At 69.5% G+C, this 14,874-nt stretch overlaps 1 protein-coding gene across 1 annotated transcript; it reads right to left on the reverse strand.

Moving 5' to 3' along the window:
• Nucleotides 1–1,262: 1,262 nt before the first annotated feature.
• Nucleotides 1,263–13,815, reverse strand: CASKIN1 (CASK interacting protein 1). The gene is made up of 20 exons (XM_056135292.1): nucleotides 13,596–13,815; nucleotides 9,649–9,700; nucleotides 9,461–9,558; nucleotides 9,176–9,321; nucleotides 8,999–9,094; nucleotides 8,785–8,915; nucleotides 8,312–8,420; nucleotides 8,013–8,121; nucleotides 7,836–7,930; nucleotides 7,636–7,753; nucleotides 7,002–7,103; nucleotides 6,823–6,911; nucleotides 6,655–6,739; nucleotides 6,483–6,574; nucleotides 5,675–5,785; nucleotides 5,496–5,597; nucleotides 4,493–4,631; nucleotides 2,239–4,239; nucleotides 1,542–1,950; nucleotides 1,263–1,379 (listed from the first exon to the last, which is right to left on the reverse strand). Exons 1-20 carry the CDS (start codon nucleotides 13,687–13,689, stop codon nucleotides 1,280–1,282), a joined length of 4,278 nt encoding a protein of 1,425 aa, XP_055991267.1. The 5' UTR covers nucleotides 13,690–13,815; the 3' UTR covers nucleotides 1,263–1,279.
• Nucleotides 13,816–14,874: the final 1,059 nt, after the last annotated feature.

The following is a 14,874-nucleotide window of genomic DNA, read 5'->3' on the forward strand; positions in this document are numbered from 1 at the left end:
CGGGGAGAGGCTGTGCGAGCTTGGGGCAGGGGAGAGGCTATGTGAACTGGGGCAGGGGAGAGGCTTTCTGAGCGAGGGGCGGGGGCTGGGGGGTCCCATCCTCCAAAACCAGGACATCAGCCACCCTCACACCCTCTCAAACCCCAGTCCCCAACAAGTGAGCCAGGAAGCTCAGTTTTCTGCTGTTTATTCATAGCCCACAGCTGTGCCCGGGACGGGGGGCACGTCGCTTGCTCAGAGTGCCAGGCGTGGAGCTGGCAGGGCCCGCGCACCCAGAGGCCCCCGGCCTGTGCCCTCTCCCCTCCCACATCACAATAGCTGCTTTCAGGTGTTCTTGGTTTGTTTTTGTTAAGAAAGGTCAGAGTTGCTCCCAACACACATGGATCAGCAAACACAACAGGCCAGGCAGCACTGGGGTGGCGGGCGGGAAGGACCACACGACAGCCTGGACACGAGCGGAAGCTCCTGGGGAACTTGAGGGCAGGCGGGCCAGCAGGCAATGGTGCAGGGCCAGGGAGGACCCCGGGAGCGAGGAGTGTGTGCCAGCACTGCCCAAAGCTGGGGTGCAGCCCTCGGCACCCTGTCAGGAGAGCGCCCGCCACCACTGCCTCCCAGCTCGGGGGCCTTAGCCTGTGGGGTCAAGGCACGTCCCTCGAGTTCTCCAGATGCATGGACACCAGGAGGGAGCAGAGGGGCCGAGGCAGACAAACTACATGCCCGGGACTGGTCGCTCCTGCTGGAGGGGGCGTGGGTGGACAGCCAGCCAGCCTGGGCCTCCCGGGCTCGTTCCCGGCTGGACTCCAGCGCCCTTCCCGTTGGTAAATGGTTTTCTATAGAGTCAATAAATTTCTTTCTTTAAATATATATTTGTTAAAGTTATACCTTTTGTTTTTCTGGGGAAACCTGCCTCGGCTGATTCCCAATAAATTAATACTCTTGATAGCTTATATTCTGGAGGGTATGGTGGGGTGGGGGGTCCTGGCCCCGGCCCCTTGTGCTGCACTGGAGCGGCTGGCAGCGGTTCCCACTGGGCAGTTCTGTGCTGGGCTTAGGCCTGTGTTCTGCCACAGAGGGGGGCGGCCGGCGGCTGTGCCCCTGGGCGCCGCCAGGGGCGGGCGCAGCTCGCACAGGGACGCTCGCAGGCGCGGGCCCGGCCTCCCGCGCGTTGTGCTTATGCCAGCGGGGCCCGCCCGGCCTGCTGGGCCGCGCCGCGCCCGGTGCCCGTCCTGAGGTAAGGGTCAGCGCGCGGGCCGGGGCGCGGGCCGGGGCGGGGCGCCGCTCACTCCAGCATGGCGTCCAGCTGGTCCGCCAGGTCGTCAAACATGCTGCCGATGTCGTCCAGGATGCTGCTCGTGCTCTTCTCCTCGGGGGCCGCGGGGCTGCGGGGGTGGCGCGTGAGCGGCCGGGCCCGGCTGCTCCGGGACCCCTCCCTGAGCTCTCGGCCGCACCGGGACCCCCGCCCCCGCCCCCTCCCGGAGCGCTCGTCTGCGCCCGGCCCCCGCCCCCGGTGCTCGGACGCCCCGGGGCCCGCCCGCGCCTACCGCGGGCCCTGCGCGTCCTCCTGCCGGATCTTCGCCTCCACGGCCTGCAGCGCCGCCGCCAGGCACGCGCTCGTCTCCTCCAGCTTCTGGCGCGCGCTGTCCCCGGGAGAGGCGCCGTCGGGGGCGGCGGGGGGCGCGGCGGCCGCGGCGGCGCGCGGCGGCTTGGCGGGCACGTGCAGCGCGGGCGCGCCCGGGGACGGGGGCTTGGCGGGGCTGGCGCTCAGCGAGGGCGGGGTGCTGGCCGCCTTGGCGAGCGCGGCGGGCGGCTGGCGGGCCGGCGAGGGCGCGGGCGACGGGCTGGCGCTGCCCGACGGCAGCCCCGCGGGGGCCTTGGCCGGCTTGGGCGCGGTGGGCGGCGGCGGCGGCTTGGGCGACACGGGCGGCGGCGTGCCGTGGGCGCGCTTCACCTCTGCGGAGAGGGCGAGGCTGGCACCTGGACCGAGGCCGGCACCGGGCGCGGGAAACCCGGCTGCCGCCAGAGGGCGCGCGCCCCCACGCAAACCCGCCCGGAGCCGGGAGTCCTCGCCCTCGCCTACACCCCCGGGCGGGGGCTGCGGCAGCCGCTGGCCCTTCCCGGAGCCCCCCGCCTCCGTCCCGCGCCGGGCCAGCAGGCACGTGACAGGATCTGGGGCGAGCCCAGCCTCCGCGCCCCTCGATCCCCCTGACCGCGAGAGCGCGGAAGTTCCCGAGCACCCACCTGGGCTGCCAGGGCCAGGCAGTGGCACCTTCTTGGAGGCGGGCGCGGGCGAACCCTGGCCTTTGGGCACCTGGTGAGCCAGGACGGGCTTGGGAGAGACGGGAGGCTTGGCAGGCTTCCGGCCGTCGCCCTCCGGCGGGGGCAGCGGGGGCAACGGCAGCAGGTCGGCAGGAGGAGGCTCCGCCGGCGGCGGCGGCGGGGGCAGGTCTGGGGGCGCCACCTGCTCGGAACCCAGCCTGCGGCGCAGGGTGCCCGCGCCGTCCTGGTACACGGACAGCGGCGGGGACGGCTCCGGGCCTGCCTCGCGTTCCTTGGCCTTGGGCCTGCGCTTGACCGTGTCAGACTCGGTCAGGATGAACTTGACGTTCTCCTGCTGGCTCTGCTTGGCCCGGATGCGCCTCTTGAGAGTGGCGCTGGCCTCCACCCTGGCCAAGGGTGGGCCCTCACCGCCTGCCTCACCTTTGGCTGGACCGCGAGGCCGCTGCCGACTGGCACCATCGTCCCCAAAGTGCCCAGGATCGGTGGGGGCTGCCGGCTCCCCGGAGCCCCGGCGGGCAGTAGCTAGGAGTCCGGTGACTGGCCCGCTGAGTGTGCGGCGCCGGCTGACCACCTCGCCATCTGGCCCAATGGCCTCCTTGTGCTTTACTGAGGCCAGTACAGTGGCCACACGACCCGGATCGGGGCTGGCTGGCCGCGGTGTAGGGTGGCCTTCTGGTGGCCTCCGGGCCGCGCGGACCCCACCCCCGATGGAGGAGAGCTCCAGCATGGCCGCGATGCTCTTCACACTGCCCGCGCTGCCTGTTTCCACGCTGCCCGCCAGATCACTAGCCCTCCGGCGCTGTGCCCGCACCCCCAGCCGGCCATCATCTGGCCCGGCCCCCTCAGCCTCAGCATCCGGCGCCGGTTCATCGGACAGGTCTGCACTGACCATGGCCGAGCTAGAGCGCTTGGGTGGGGGTGGCGGGGGTCCCTTCTTCCGGGGTCGCACTGCAAAGGACTGGCTCCGGTTGACGTTCTTGTCGGTGGCCGCGGGTGCCCGCACAGAGTGGCTGCGGCCCACGCGCCGCTGGACAGTGGCGTAGGGCCCAGCGGCATTGGGCACCAGCAGCTCGTCCCGCTCAGGCTCGCTGTCAGATGCTGCGTAGCGGTTCAGGCTGTGGGCGCGCTTCTTGGGCCGCCCTTGCTCTGTGTCGGTGTCTGGGGGCAGGCACAGCGTGGGCACGGGCGCGGGCGGAGGTGGCCCCGCCTCACCCTCCACGGGCTGAGGCAGCACGTAGGCAAAGCCCCGGTGAGTGGGTGACTGCGGCAGCGAGCGGGGAGACATGGGCCGCTCAGAGGGGGGCAGCAGCTGGGGGGTGGGCTTCACCTTCGCAGTAGCTGGCGCTGGAGTGTGAGCTGCCCTCAGCGCCTGGGGGGAGCCTGGCTGCCCCTTTGTGGGTGTCTGGGGGGGCGTAAAGTGGCTGGCAGCAGGCGGGAGGACCTGCCGTGGCTTGCCGGGCACTGGGGGCACGCTGGCCCTCTTCATGCTGTGGCCATGGCGGCTGGGCCGAGCCTCCTTGGGTGGGGTGCTGGGGGCTGGCACCTCATCCAGCAGGTACTCCTGGCTCCGGGACAGGGGGCTGCCAGGCCCCGGCGGTCCGTCGCCCAGCAGCTCCTGGGAGCTGCTCATATGCCGTGCCCGCCCCCCCAGGCTGGGCTCCGGGCGCCCCGCAGCCCTGGGGGTTGGCGGCAGGTGGTTGGGGGCGGCAGCGGCCGCGCCCTCAGCAGGGCCGGTTAGGGCCGCCTGCAGCTCGCCGCTGAGTTCGCTGTCCTGAAAGGTGGTCATCTTCGGAGACTGACAGTCCACAGGAGCAGGCTCAGGCGGCGGCGGCGACTCAATGGCCATCACTTCAAGGGACTGGGGTGCCTTCCGGCGCAGGGGCCCCCCCTCATACTTGGCGTACTCTGCCTTCTGCAGCTCTGCTAGTTTCCGCACTGCCAGCATCAGCTTCTTCTGGTGTCCTGTGGGGGACGCGTCATCAGGAGTAAAGTTGATCCGGCCAGCGGTAGCTGGCGGGGCGTGGCCGGCAGTGGGACAGGGCCAGGCGCAGGGCGGGACAGGTAGTGGGGGCGTGGCCATGGGCAAGGGGGCTGGCAGTGGGGCGGGGCCAGACGCGGGGGGTGCGGCAGACAGTGGGCGTGGCCAGAAGTGGGGCGGAGTCAGGCACAGGGTGGGGGCGGGGCCAGGCGGGGGCGGTACCAGAAGTGGCCTCACCCAGCTTGGTGATGCCAATTTCCTGCAGGTCTTCCCAGGTGATGTCCGTGATGAAATCAATGTTCTCATAGCCGTTCTCCACCAGCACCTTGTAGTACTGGGCCAGGCCGATCATCGACAGCCACACGGCCAGGTTAGCCTGGGGCAGGGACATGGAGGGCAGCCCCAGCTGGCAGCCACAGCCTGCCCTCCACAGGGGCACTGGCCAGCCCGGCACAGACACACAGAAGGAGACGAATGGACGGGCGGGCAGTCAGCTTGGGAGACAGCGCAGCCTTGGCAGGGGCCAGGCACACACATGTACACACTGGCACACACATGTACAAACACACGTGCCACACTCACAGCGACGCTACCCTCAGGACCCCACTGATAGAAGGGATGACCACACCACCTCCCCCATCCCAGCCACCCTGGGAACAGTGTCCATGGGGACACAGCCATGGACACAGTGTCCATGATGGACGCAGACACACGGTGCTGCCAGCCAGACACGTGACAGGCACAGCCGCACCACAGCCAAGCACGGGCACTGCCAACCCTCCATGCCACACTCACATTGCAGCCTGTTTCCCGTGTCAGCAGGCACCTCACACATACATGCAGGCAGCTGCTACACAAGCCTCACACACACACGTGGCCCTCTGCACACGCCTCTCGCACGCACACGGGCAGCCTGTGTCTGCACCACTTGGGTCTGCTCTCCCAGCTGCACAACACATGTGCAGCCCCACAGGGTACACTTGGTCCTAGAGGGCCAGCCCAGCCACGCAGGTGAAGGTGTGTGCCCCAAACTATACCCGGTGCAGTGTCACACAAAGGGGGTCTGTCCTCTCCTGGCAACCCCACAGCCCCCGCCCCATCCCGGAGGCCAGTCCCGGTGCCTAGTTGGACAGTCTGTCCAGGCAGCTTGCTGAGCCCGGCGGTGGGCGTGGAGGAGAGCCTGTGTGCCCGCCTGCCAGCCGCCGGCCCACGGGCACCCCCAGGGTGCAGGGGGCCTTACGGGTTTGTGCTCGGGCAGCCAGTCGGGCACGCTGAGGCCGCCGATCTCGGCTGTGATCTTCTTCCGGTGACCTGGCTTGGTGACCCCAATGGCGGTGAGGTCCTAAGCGGAGAGGCCAGTCAACAGGCAGCTGGGCCAGGCTCCGGCCACAGCAGGTGTCGGGCCTGTGGTGCGCTCACCTCAGGGGTCATGCGGCTGATGGTAGGCAGGTCGTAGCCCGCGCCCACGAAGTTGGGGGCGTAGAGCTGCAGCTGGAAAGTGGCGAGCCACTGGCTGACGGCCTCGGCGCTCTGGAAGACACAAGGCACCGGCTGCAGGCTCGCCGCCCCGCGCCCCTGCACGCAGTGCCGCCTCCTGCTCGCCTCGCCATCCGCGGTCCTGTCCTCCGCGGTCCACGTCCCGCCGCCGCCGCTGCCGCCGCCGCCAGCACCATCCGCCCTGCAGCCTCGGCCCTCGTCTCTCCACCGTGAGGGTCCAGCTTGCTCCAGTGCCAGTCCTCCCTGACTGTCCCCCCTGCCTGCTCTGGGGGCGCCCTGGGAGGGGCGAAGCCCTGGCTCCCCGCAGGGGGCCTGCCCAGAGCTGTGCACTCATCCAGCGCTCGCCCCACTGGCATGCTTGCACGCAGGAACGCACACATGGACACCCACCCCGCACGCATACACGCACGCACGCACGGACACCCACCCTGCATGCACGCACACATGCACGGATGCTCACCCCGCACACATGCACAGCTCTGCTCATCTTTGCTCGTCCCACACAGTCTTTCCACTGGCCGTGCCCGCACACACTCAATACACTGCGACGACCACCACAGGCCCGTGACACGCTTCCTCCCAGACACGCACAGCCCACAGCATAGACAATGCCTACACATGCATGCCCTGCACACGCCACACAGACCGACACACACAGACAGAGGACGGGGTCTGGCAGGCCACGGCCCTGGCTGCGCTGTCCAGCCCGCTGCCAGCCCGGGGCCTGTACCTTGCCCTCTGACGAAGGCTCCAGCTTCTTGGGTGACTGTTCTGCATAGACCTGCCCAGCACGGGTCCCTGCAGGTTGCGATCGGGCGGCACCTGGGGGGCCGAGGGCACGGTGGGTGGGTGGAGGGGCACCCCCACCCCCACACAACAGGGGACTGCAGCTTCCCTCTTACCTGCGGAGCCCTCCGGAGGCTTGACAGGGCTGTCCCCGGGACTGGACTCGGAGACGGACTTCTGGGAGAGCACAGTGGCCAGGAGCTGTGACCATACGGACTGGCTGGCAGTGCGTTCCTGGCCTAGCCCACTCACTGCCCCCGCCAGGTCCACCTTATCCCACCTACCTTGACCCCTTCAGCACCCGCGTGCAGGGCGTGGCCCCCGGTGCTTCGGCCCCCGGCCCCGCCACTCACGCTGCCACTGCGGTCCCCGCCTGCCGGTGTGAGGGGGCAACGTCGGGGAGCTGGCCAGGTGCTGCCTTGGGGAGGCACGGCTGCCCCCACCCCCGGGACGCCCCACCTACCTGCAAAAGGTTTCCTCAGCACCCAGATCTCCTCTGGAGGTGCAGAGGGCCCCGACGAGCTGCCTCCCTGGGGTGGACTGGGCTCAGCCCCTGCTCGGGAACCTGCGTGCCCAGCAGCCTCCCTGAGTCTCAGCCCATCAGGGCCGGAGTGGAACCCACAGCTCTGGAGAGCACCTTGCTGCCCTAGGGAGATGCCCCACCCCCCACCTCCAGATAGTCAGTGGGTGCAGCAGGAGTGGGTACTGTCAAGGTGTCTCAGATCCCCATGCCCCAGTTCTGAAGCTCCTCGGGGCTGTCCGGTGCCCGATGCACCAGCTGTATGGGCACGTGGGTGCCCTTCTGGTGCATAGCACTTTCCCTGCCTTGGACATTTGCACACCTGGTTCCCCCCTACTTCTCAGATCCTTCCATGAATCCCCTGTCCAAAAGGGAAAGAGGGTCCCCACACACATCCTCTGGCATCAGCTGCACCCCACCGTCTCACCCCCAACCGCAGGAAAGCAGGTACAAGAACCTTGGCACAGAAGTTGAATTCAAGGTGTGGGGCAGTTTGGAATCTTCCAAGTGAGGGCTGCGGCTGTTCCCCCGAGTCCCACCCTACCCATGGGATGTGCAAGTCTGGAGGGGTCCTTGCCTGCTCGCTTCAGCAGGGCCTCGCCCAGGGAGGCTGGGAAGTAGCCCACGCGGTCGTTGCCTGTCCTGTTATCATGGATACAGCCCTTCCATCGCCCATCCGGGTGTTGCTCGAGGACCTGCCAGGGAGGACAGGAGTGTGCTGAGAAAGATGCCCCACTGCCCAGCTCCAGGGGGTTGTGCACCCTGGGGCACCCTTACTGTGATTATATCCCCGGCCTTCACGTTGAGGCTGGTCAGGTCGTAGTTGTTGCAATAATCCTTGGTCGCCCGCACCTGCAGAGCCGCCGAGGCCTCTGGGGACACACAGGAAGAACCCCAGTCGCATAGTGCGGCCCATTTGGCCCGGCCCACCTACGTCCGGCAGGCCCACCACACCTCTCAGGAGCTGCTTTATCTCCTTGCTGGCCTGCGAGGCTGTGAACTGATGCACGATGTCCAACGCAGTCTGGCTGTAGGTGTTCCTCACATGGGCGTTGATGCCATTCTGCAGAGCAGAGGCTGAGGCTGTCAGGACCACCCCCGGCCCCGCCCCACACAAGGCCCCGCCCACCGACTCCACTGGCTCAGCCCACCCACAACCCCGAGCTTCTGCTGACCCCGCCCACAAAGGCCCCGCCCCACACTCTCGCTGGCCCCGCCTGCCCACAGGCCCCGCCTCCACCGGTGCCGCTCACCTCCAGCAGCAGCCGCACGACCTCGGTCTTGCCGCACAGTGCTGCCTCGTGCAGAGCCGTGCCCGCCTTGGTCTGGCGGTTGATGTCAATGCCCGCTTGGAGGAGGAGTCTGCAGGGGGCGGCGGCAGGGCCTTCCAGCCAGAGCCCTCCGGCCAGCTGGCCCCTGCCAGGCCCAAGCCCTGGGGGCCACAGGGCCCTCCCTGCCTCCCTGCCCTGGATTCTGACGGCGCTTGGCAGGCGCAGGGGCAGGTCATCCTCTGGTCTCACCCGGGAGCGGGCACCGCTGTGCCGCGCTAGTTCCAGATGGGGAAACTGAGGCTTGGAGGTGGTCCATTTCTCCTCAGGGTCACCCCGCCAAGTCGCAGGGCCCCTGCAGCGCCCCCTCGGTGGTCAGGGCCCCCAGAAGTCTGACCACCTCCCAGCCACCTCCCTGAGGCTGCCGGTCCCGCCCCGACCAGGCCCGCCTCGCGCACCTGATGATGTCTATGTGGCCATTCTTGGCCGCCAGGTGCAGGGGACTGGTGCCATTGGGGTCTGTGGCATCTCCGGGCCGAGGCTCAAGCAAGGCTGCACACATGTTACTGCTCAGGAGTAGCTGTACCACCTGAGGGAGGGGCAAGGTTCGCGGGGGTGGGTCTTGGGGGGGGCAGAGCAGCGAGCCCAGCCCAGCCCACAGGAGAGACTTACCCCGACGCGGCCGAACTCACAGGCCAGGTCGAGCGGAGTCTTGCCTGAGTTGTCCACCATGCAGGGGTTGGACTGATGCTGCAGCAGCATCTCGGACTGTGGGCAGGGGCCGGGCGCCAAGGTCAGCAGGCACAGAGCCAGCACCACGCCCAGCCACCCCCACGTGCCTGTCCTCACCACATCGTAGTGCCCGTGCTGGGCCGCCAGGTGCAGGGGGATATGGCCCTCATCCGAGGGGACGTTCACGGCTGAGCCCGCCTTCAGCACCAGCTTCATGGGCTCCTTCCGGCCCTGCCAGGCCGCATAGTGTAGGGGCCGCATGCCTGCGGGGGGAATGGGTCAGGAGCCAGCCCTGGTGGTGACCCCACCTGCTCCAGGATACCCAGATACCCAAAGACGCCTGAAACTTCACAGGAGGGGGTCCCCTCTGCTGCCTCCCCCGGCTGGGCCCTGCAGCCTTGCCTTTATTGTCCTTGATGTCCACGGCGGCCTGGGCCTCTAGCAGCAGGGCAATCAGCTCTGTGTTGCCATTCAGGGCCGCATGGTGTAGAGCAGAGAAGCTGCAGGAAAACCAGCAGGGGAGGGGAGGGCCAGACCTCCCCCCTGAGCTGGGGTCCGCCACAGCCTGACCTCCCCCTGCGCTGACTCACCCGTCTGGGTCCTGGAAGTTGACGTTGATCTTCTTGGTGGAACCCAGGAGCTCTGGGGGGAGGGAAGGCGTCGGGATGAGGGGACCCGGCCTACGCTATGTGCTCCCTGTGGTCCCCAGCTTCTGGCTCCCCCTCCCATCGGAAGGGTCCCTGTGCCTTTGGGGTCGCAGGCCGGGCTCCGGCCAGCCTGTCCCTGCTGGGCTGAGTCCAGGCCACACTCACACATGCAGGACACTCCCTAGACAGCAGCCCAACACCTGCCCGTGGGAAGAGCGAGCGGCCAGTCTGAGGACAACCCAGATGGGGCCGGGGTAGCCCAGGCAGACTGGAACACCAGGAAACGGGACCTCTTTGAGGCAGAAGCTGCGTTTCCAGAGGCAGCCCTGCCGCCTGGCCCAGCAAGTATGATACATGAGGTGGGTCCTTCTGTGGGGTCGCCTGGACAGGACCACTGCATGTGTCCGGCTCGAGGCCTGAGGTCAGGCGACCCACCGTCCCTTCAGGGCCTCCAGCAGCTGTCTGCCAGTGGAGAGAGCCCGCCGACCCTCTCCTTGTGGGCACCGGGCCAGGCAGACTTGGCCAAGCCCCTGCCAGCCCGGGCCCGGTTATATAACCCGTTTGTGGGTCAGCCGCTCCGTGAGGGAGGGGCTGCGGGACAGAAGCCCCTTTGTGCAGGCCCAGGACCTGGGTGGGGGCAGGGGCTGGAGGACGGCCCCGGGAGGGTGTCGAGACCTGCAGGGGTGATGCAAGCACAGCCCCTATGTGGCGAGCTGGGGTGGCAGTGGCGGGGAAAAACGAGGGTCCCACACAAGCCGCAAGGCCTGCAGGGTCTGATGGGCAGAATTCAAACCCTCCTGGGGCTCCTCGGCTACCCGAGCCTCAGCCTTGCGCCAGGAGAACAAGGGGCGGGCGGCTCGCCCGGGAAGCGGAGCATCACGGGGACTGGTGGTTACTAACATTAGCTGACAGGAGCCCCGCCCCCACCCTCTGCAGCAGGGGGCTTCCTTACATGCTCTCCGCCCCCCACACGGGCTCAGGGTGCCCATCCTCTGCTGCCTCTGGCGCCCTCAGATGCCCCTGTCCCTTCCCTTTTCTCAGCTGCCCCAGGCCAGTGCCCATGCCGTGGCCTCTGAACACACTGCCCCCTGCCCCTCAGATCGCCCCCCTGCTTTCTCACCAGCTACAGCGGGGGCACAAGCCCTGTATCCTCTTCCTGCAGATCCTTTGGTGCCTGAGCCCCACCACCCCCTGCCTCAGGGCCTTTGCATGCTCTGCGGGGAGTGGGGACCTCACCCCCAGTGACCCCTGTACTTTGTTCCTGTTGCCTCGAGCCCAATGTCATGTGTTCAATGAGGGGCCCGCTAATATAAAAATACCCCCATACTCCATCATAGATCTGCAAAAGCTCAGGGCTCCATGAACTGTACCCTCAGTGCACAGGAAGTGGCATCAGCTAATTGCTCACCCCGCCCTCAGGCTGAGGTGGGTCTCGACCCTGGTGCTGCCAGCCGGGTCCTTGGTGTTTGCACCCAGCACCCCACATTGTCACTCACTGCAAATCTCCTGGACACAACTTTGTGCTGGAAGGGCACGGGGTCACTCCACACTTGATGTCCCCCCAGCAGCTCTGCAGCACTCCCTCTTTGTAGCTCTTCTCCCCAAGGTACCTCAGGCAGGCCCCTCAGCCAGGGCCCCTGCCCCCTGCCCCCTGCCCGGCACTGCAGGCCTTGGAGCCACTAGGAATAGATGCCCAGAGCGTAGCAGGAACAAGTGAGAGGGTCTCCGCAAAGGGGACACCCTGCTGATGCCCCCCCCCAGAAAACTGCTCCAAGCAGAGAGAGCCTCAGGGGGCCAGTGCGTGCCCCTTGGGAAGCTTCTGGAACAGCAGCTGGGCTGCGAGGCAAGTGTCCTGGATAGGAGTATTCAGGAGGGGCTGCGGGGAGGAGAGGGGCAAATGGGGTTTCAGGGAGCCCCCCAGCCCGGCCTCTCTTCCCTCACGGGGGAAACAGTCCATGTCCTGCTCTCATGCTGTCACCTGGCCCCTCTCAGCCACTGCCCTCTCAGCGGCCAGAGCCCCGAGGATCCCCCTCCCCTGATGCCCTGGCAGTCATTCTCAGGCCACCCCCTCACCACACTGTCCCTGCCCCTCCAGCAGCCAGGCCACCCCTGCGCCCTATGCGACAGGCAATTGGGGGCCACAAGCCTGCGGGGAATCAGGGTGGGTTCAGGCTAGAAGGCAGGCAGCTTCCCAGGGAGCACTCTTCTCCCTCAAGGACAGATGCTGTAGGGGTGAGTGGGGCGAGACCCGTGCTGGCAGAGGCTGGGGCGGCTGCCGGGAAACCCCACACCCAAAGGCCACCAGGACACCCCAGGAGTGGGGGGGGCCTTGGGGATGGGGATAGCGCTGGACGCCCCACCAGGGCCCAAACTCCAGCTGTACTTCGCTGAATCAAAATACATCTTACTCCAAAGCAGGCCAGCGTTGCCATGACAACCGAGCGAATCCATGGAGGGATTTCTCCGTCTGATTTATTGCACCCGCCCCTGTGAGTCAGCTCGGAGCCGGCGCACCAGGCCAGGTGCTCTTCCCGCCCAGACAGCGACCCTCGGGGCGCGGCACGAGACCAGGTGGAGACCCAAGTACCGGGAAAGGTCCCCGACCCCTGTGAGCGCCGGCGGGGAAGGGGAGGAGCCCCCGACCTGCGGCCCCACTGTTCAGGCCAGCGCGTCTGAGGATTGGGTCACTGCACTTCCCAAGAGCGCTGTGGGTCCCCAGACCCCGCGGGTGGCCGTCACTGCGCGCGGGAGCGCGGCCACTAGGGGGCGCCTCGCCTCCCTGCATCCCGCGTCCCGCCACCTGCTTCCCGGGCGCTGTCCAGGCCGCCTCTGCCTAGAAGCCCTCCATTTCGGGCATCCTTCCCCTGCAGCGCGGCCGCAGCTGGCCCAGACGGCGTGCGGGTCCAGCGACGGGCCGCAGGGCAGCCGAAGCCCGCGCGCACCCCCGCCCCCGGGCGCAGGGGCGCTGCGGGCCGACCGCAGGGGAAGCCGGGGGGCCGAGTCCACGCTCACAGGCCCCCTCGCATCCCACCCCGGAGGGAGGGGAGCGGCGGGGAGGCGGCGCCCAGACCCCGCGGGCCGCGGCGCCGCGCCGGCCCGCGCGCACAGGTGCCCCGACACGGCCGCAGCGCGCAGCCGCACTTGGCCGTCCTCACGCCCATCCATCCATCCCGGCGCCCCCCGGGGAGGCCCGGCAGAGGGGGCCGCGAGGGGGCCCCGGGCGCGCGCACCGCCCACCGCCCAGCACCCGCCGGCCCGGGCGCCCCAGCCCCCGTCTCTCGGGGAAGCCCGCCAGCGAGGCTCCCCGGCCGCTGACCGCCGGGCCCGCAGCCCTCGCGTGCCCCCAGCCCCGGGCCGCACCTGTCGGGGGCTCCGCCCGCGCGGGCCGGCGACCTTGGGCTGGGCCGGCGCGGCAGTCAGCGGCCCGGGCCGGCCACGCCTGGGCAGCCACACCCCCAGCGTGGTCCTGCCCCCCCTTCCCCGCGGAGCGTCTATCAACACGCGCGGGAGGGCGGCGGACGGGGCCGTCAGCTGGGGGTCGCCCTGGCCGCCCACTGGCCCCGTGCGCCGCGGCCGCGGCGGCGAGGGCGGGGTGCGGCGGCCTCGCCCTTCAAAGGCCCCGGCCCGGACTTCCCGCGGTCAGCCCGCCGCGGCGGGGGGCGGCACGGAGGGATGCGGGCGCCGGGGGCTGGGGGCGCCCGGCCGGCCGTGCCCGCAGCACGGGCAGCGAGGGCGCGGGCGGCGGGTCCGGGCGCCGCTGGCCCCGCCCCGCCCCCGGGGACCCGCCCGCCTCCCCCTCCCTGCCCGGCGCCGCAGGGGTGCGGGGCCGGGCGCGGGAGCTGCCCGGGGCGCGCCGCGGCCCCCGCCGCCCCCCGCCGCCCCGCACTCACTGGCCTTCCCGGGCCGCGGCCTCTGCAGCAGCCGCTGCGCGGTGCCTACGTCCTCCGCCTTCACCGCCTGCACCAGCTCCTGCTCCTTCCCCATGGCGCGGCGATGAGGCTGCGCCCGAGCGCCCCGTGCGCGCGGTCAGCGGCGGCGGCCCCGCGGCCCCGGCCGCATCCTCCGCGCCCGCCGCCCCGCGCGGTGCTCGGGCTCGGCTCGGCTCGGGCGCCCGGCGCCGAGGGGGCGGGGAGCGCGTCACGGGCGGGGGGCGGCCCGGGGGCGGGGGCGCGGCACCTGGCGCCGCCTCCCGGACGCCTGGGTCCCCTCCGGCCGCGCTGACCTCGTCCGCCCGCGCGCGCACCCCGCGCCGAGGCGCCCCCTCCCCACGTGCGGCCGCTGCGGCCCCGCGCGTCGCGCAGGGCGGGGACCCGCCGCGGGGGCCGGACCCGGACCCCGACGTCCGCGCGGGGCCGAGCCCGGGAGCGGCTTCCAGAGGCTGCAGGCCCGCGGGGGAGGGGCTGGCGGGCGCGGGCCCGGCGCGAGACCCGCGCCCCGCGGCCCCCCGCACGCTCGCAGGCATCTCTGGCCCGGGGTTCCGTGGGAGGTGTGAGGGCTGCGAACAGGGATCTCCCACTAATGAATTCGGTGTCAGGGAACCCGCAACCCGCGCCCCCCCGCCCCCCACCTTCCTCCTCTGCCGCCTGGCGCTCTCCCGCGGGCAGCCTCGGGCTGAACCCCAAACCGCCGACCCAAGCCGGCCCCCCCGCCTTTGCCCACCGCGTTCAGCTTCCCCACCCCCCAGGACGAGTGAGGTGCAACCCCAGAGAGGGGTTCAGCCCTGCACCAGCCCCCTGCACCGAGGCGGGTGACACCCCGCAGGCCCCAGCCAGACTGGATAGCCCTGCTCTATGCGCTGCCCTCTGCTCCCCCATCCCAAGCCAGGCTCACCTAGAGGGGGTGAGAGGGTCAGGGGAGGGTTTCCTCACTGCAGGGGCGCAGACCAGCACCCCCTGGAGGGTCACAGGATGGCCGACCCCTCTGTGGCCCTGGGCCAGCCAGTAGGTCTAGGAGGAAACTTGCAGGATGACCCTAGGGTCTGGGGAAGTTTCCAGACTTCACTCCTGCTCCTGGGGGCTGACACGCCCAGAGTGGGACCTGGGTCCACACCAGCTGCTCAACAGACAAGCTTGGACTTGCTCACTGGGACCCAGCTGACAGGTGAGGCCACTGAGGCTCAGTGTGGTGAAAGGACACCCTGAGGTCCCAGAGTTCAGGCTGAGCCGGAGC

Source organism: Sorex fumeus, unplaced genomic scaffold (genome assembly GCF_029834395.1).
Source record: "Sorex fumeus unplaced genomic scaffold, SorFum_2.1 ptg000110l, whole genome shotgun sequence".
Classification (NCBI taxonomy): domain Eukaryota; kingdom Metazoa; phylum Chordata; class Mammalia; order Eulipotyphla; family Soricidae; genus Sorex; species Sorex fumeus.

Excerpts from the sequence above, each read along its gene's own strand:
- CASKIN1 (XM_056135292.1), bottom strand. The coding sequence starts at position 13,689 with ATGGGGAAGGAGCAGGAGCTGGTGCAGGCGGTGAAGGCGGAGGACGTA. Across the intron at positions 9,095-9,175 it reads AGCACGGGCACTACGATGTG|TCCGAGATGCTGCTGCAGCA; the intron begins GTGAGGACAGGC and ends CCCTGCCCACAG. Across the intron at positions 6,740-6,822 it reads CGGGTGCTGAAGGGGTCAAG|CTCCTGGCCACTGTGCTCTC; the intron begins GTAGGTGGGATA and ends GTATGGTCACAG.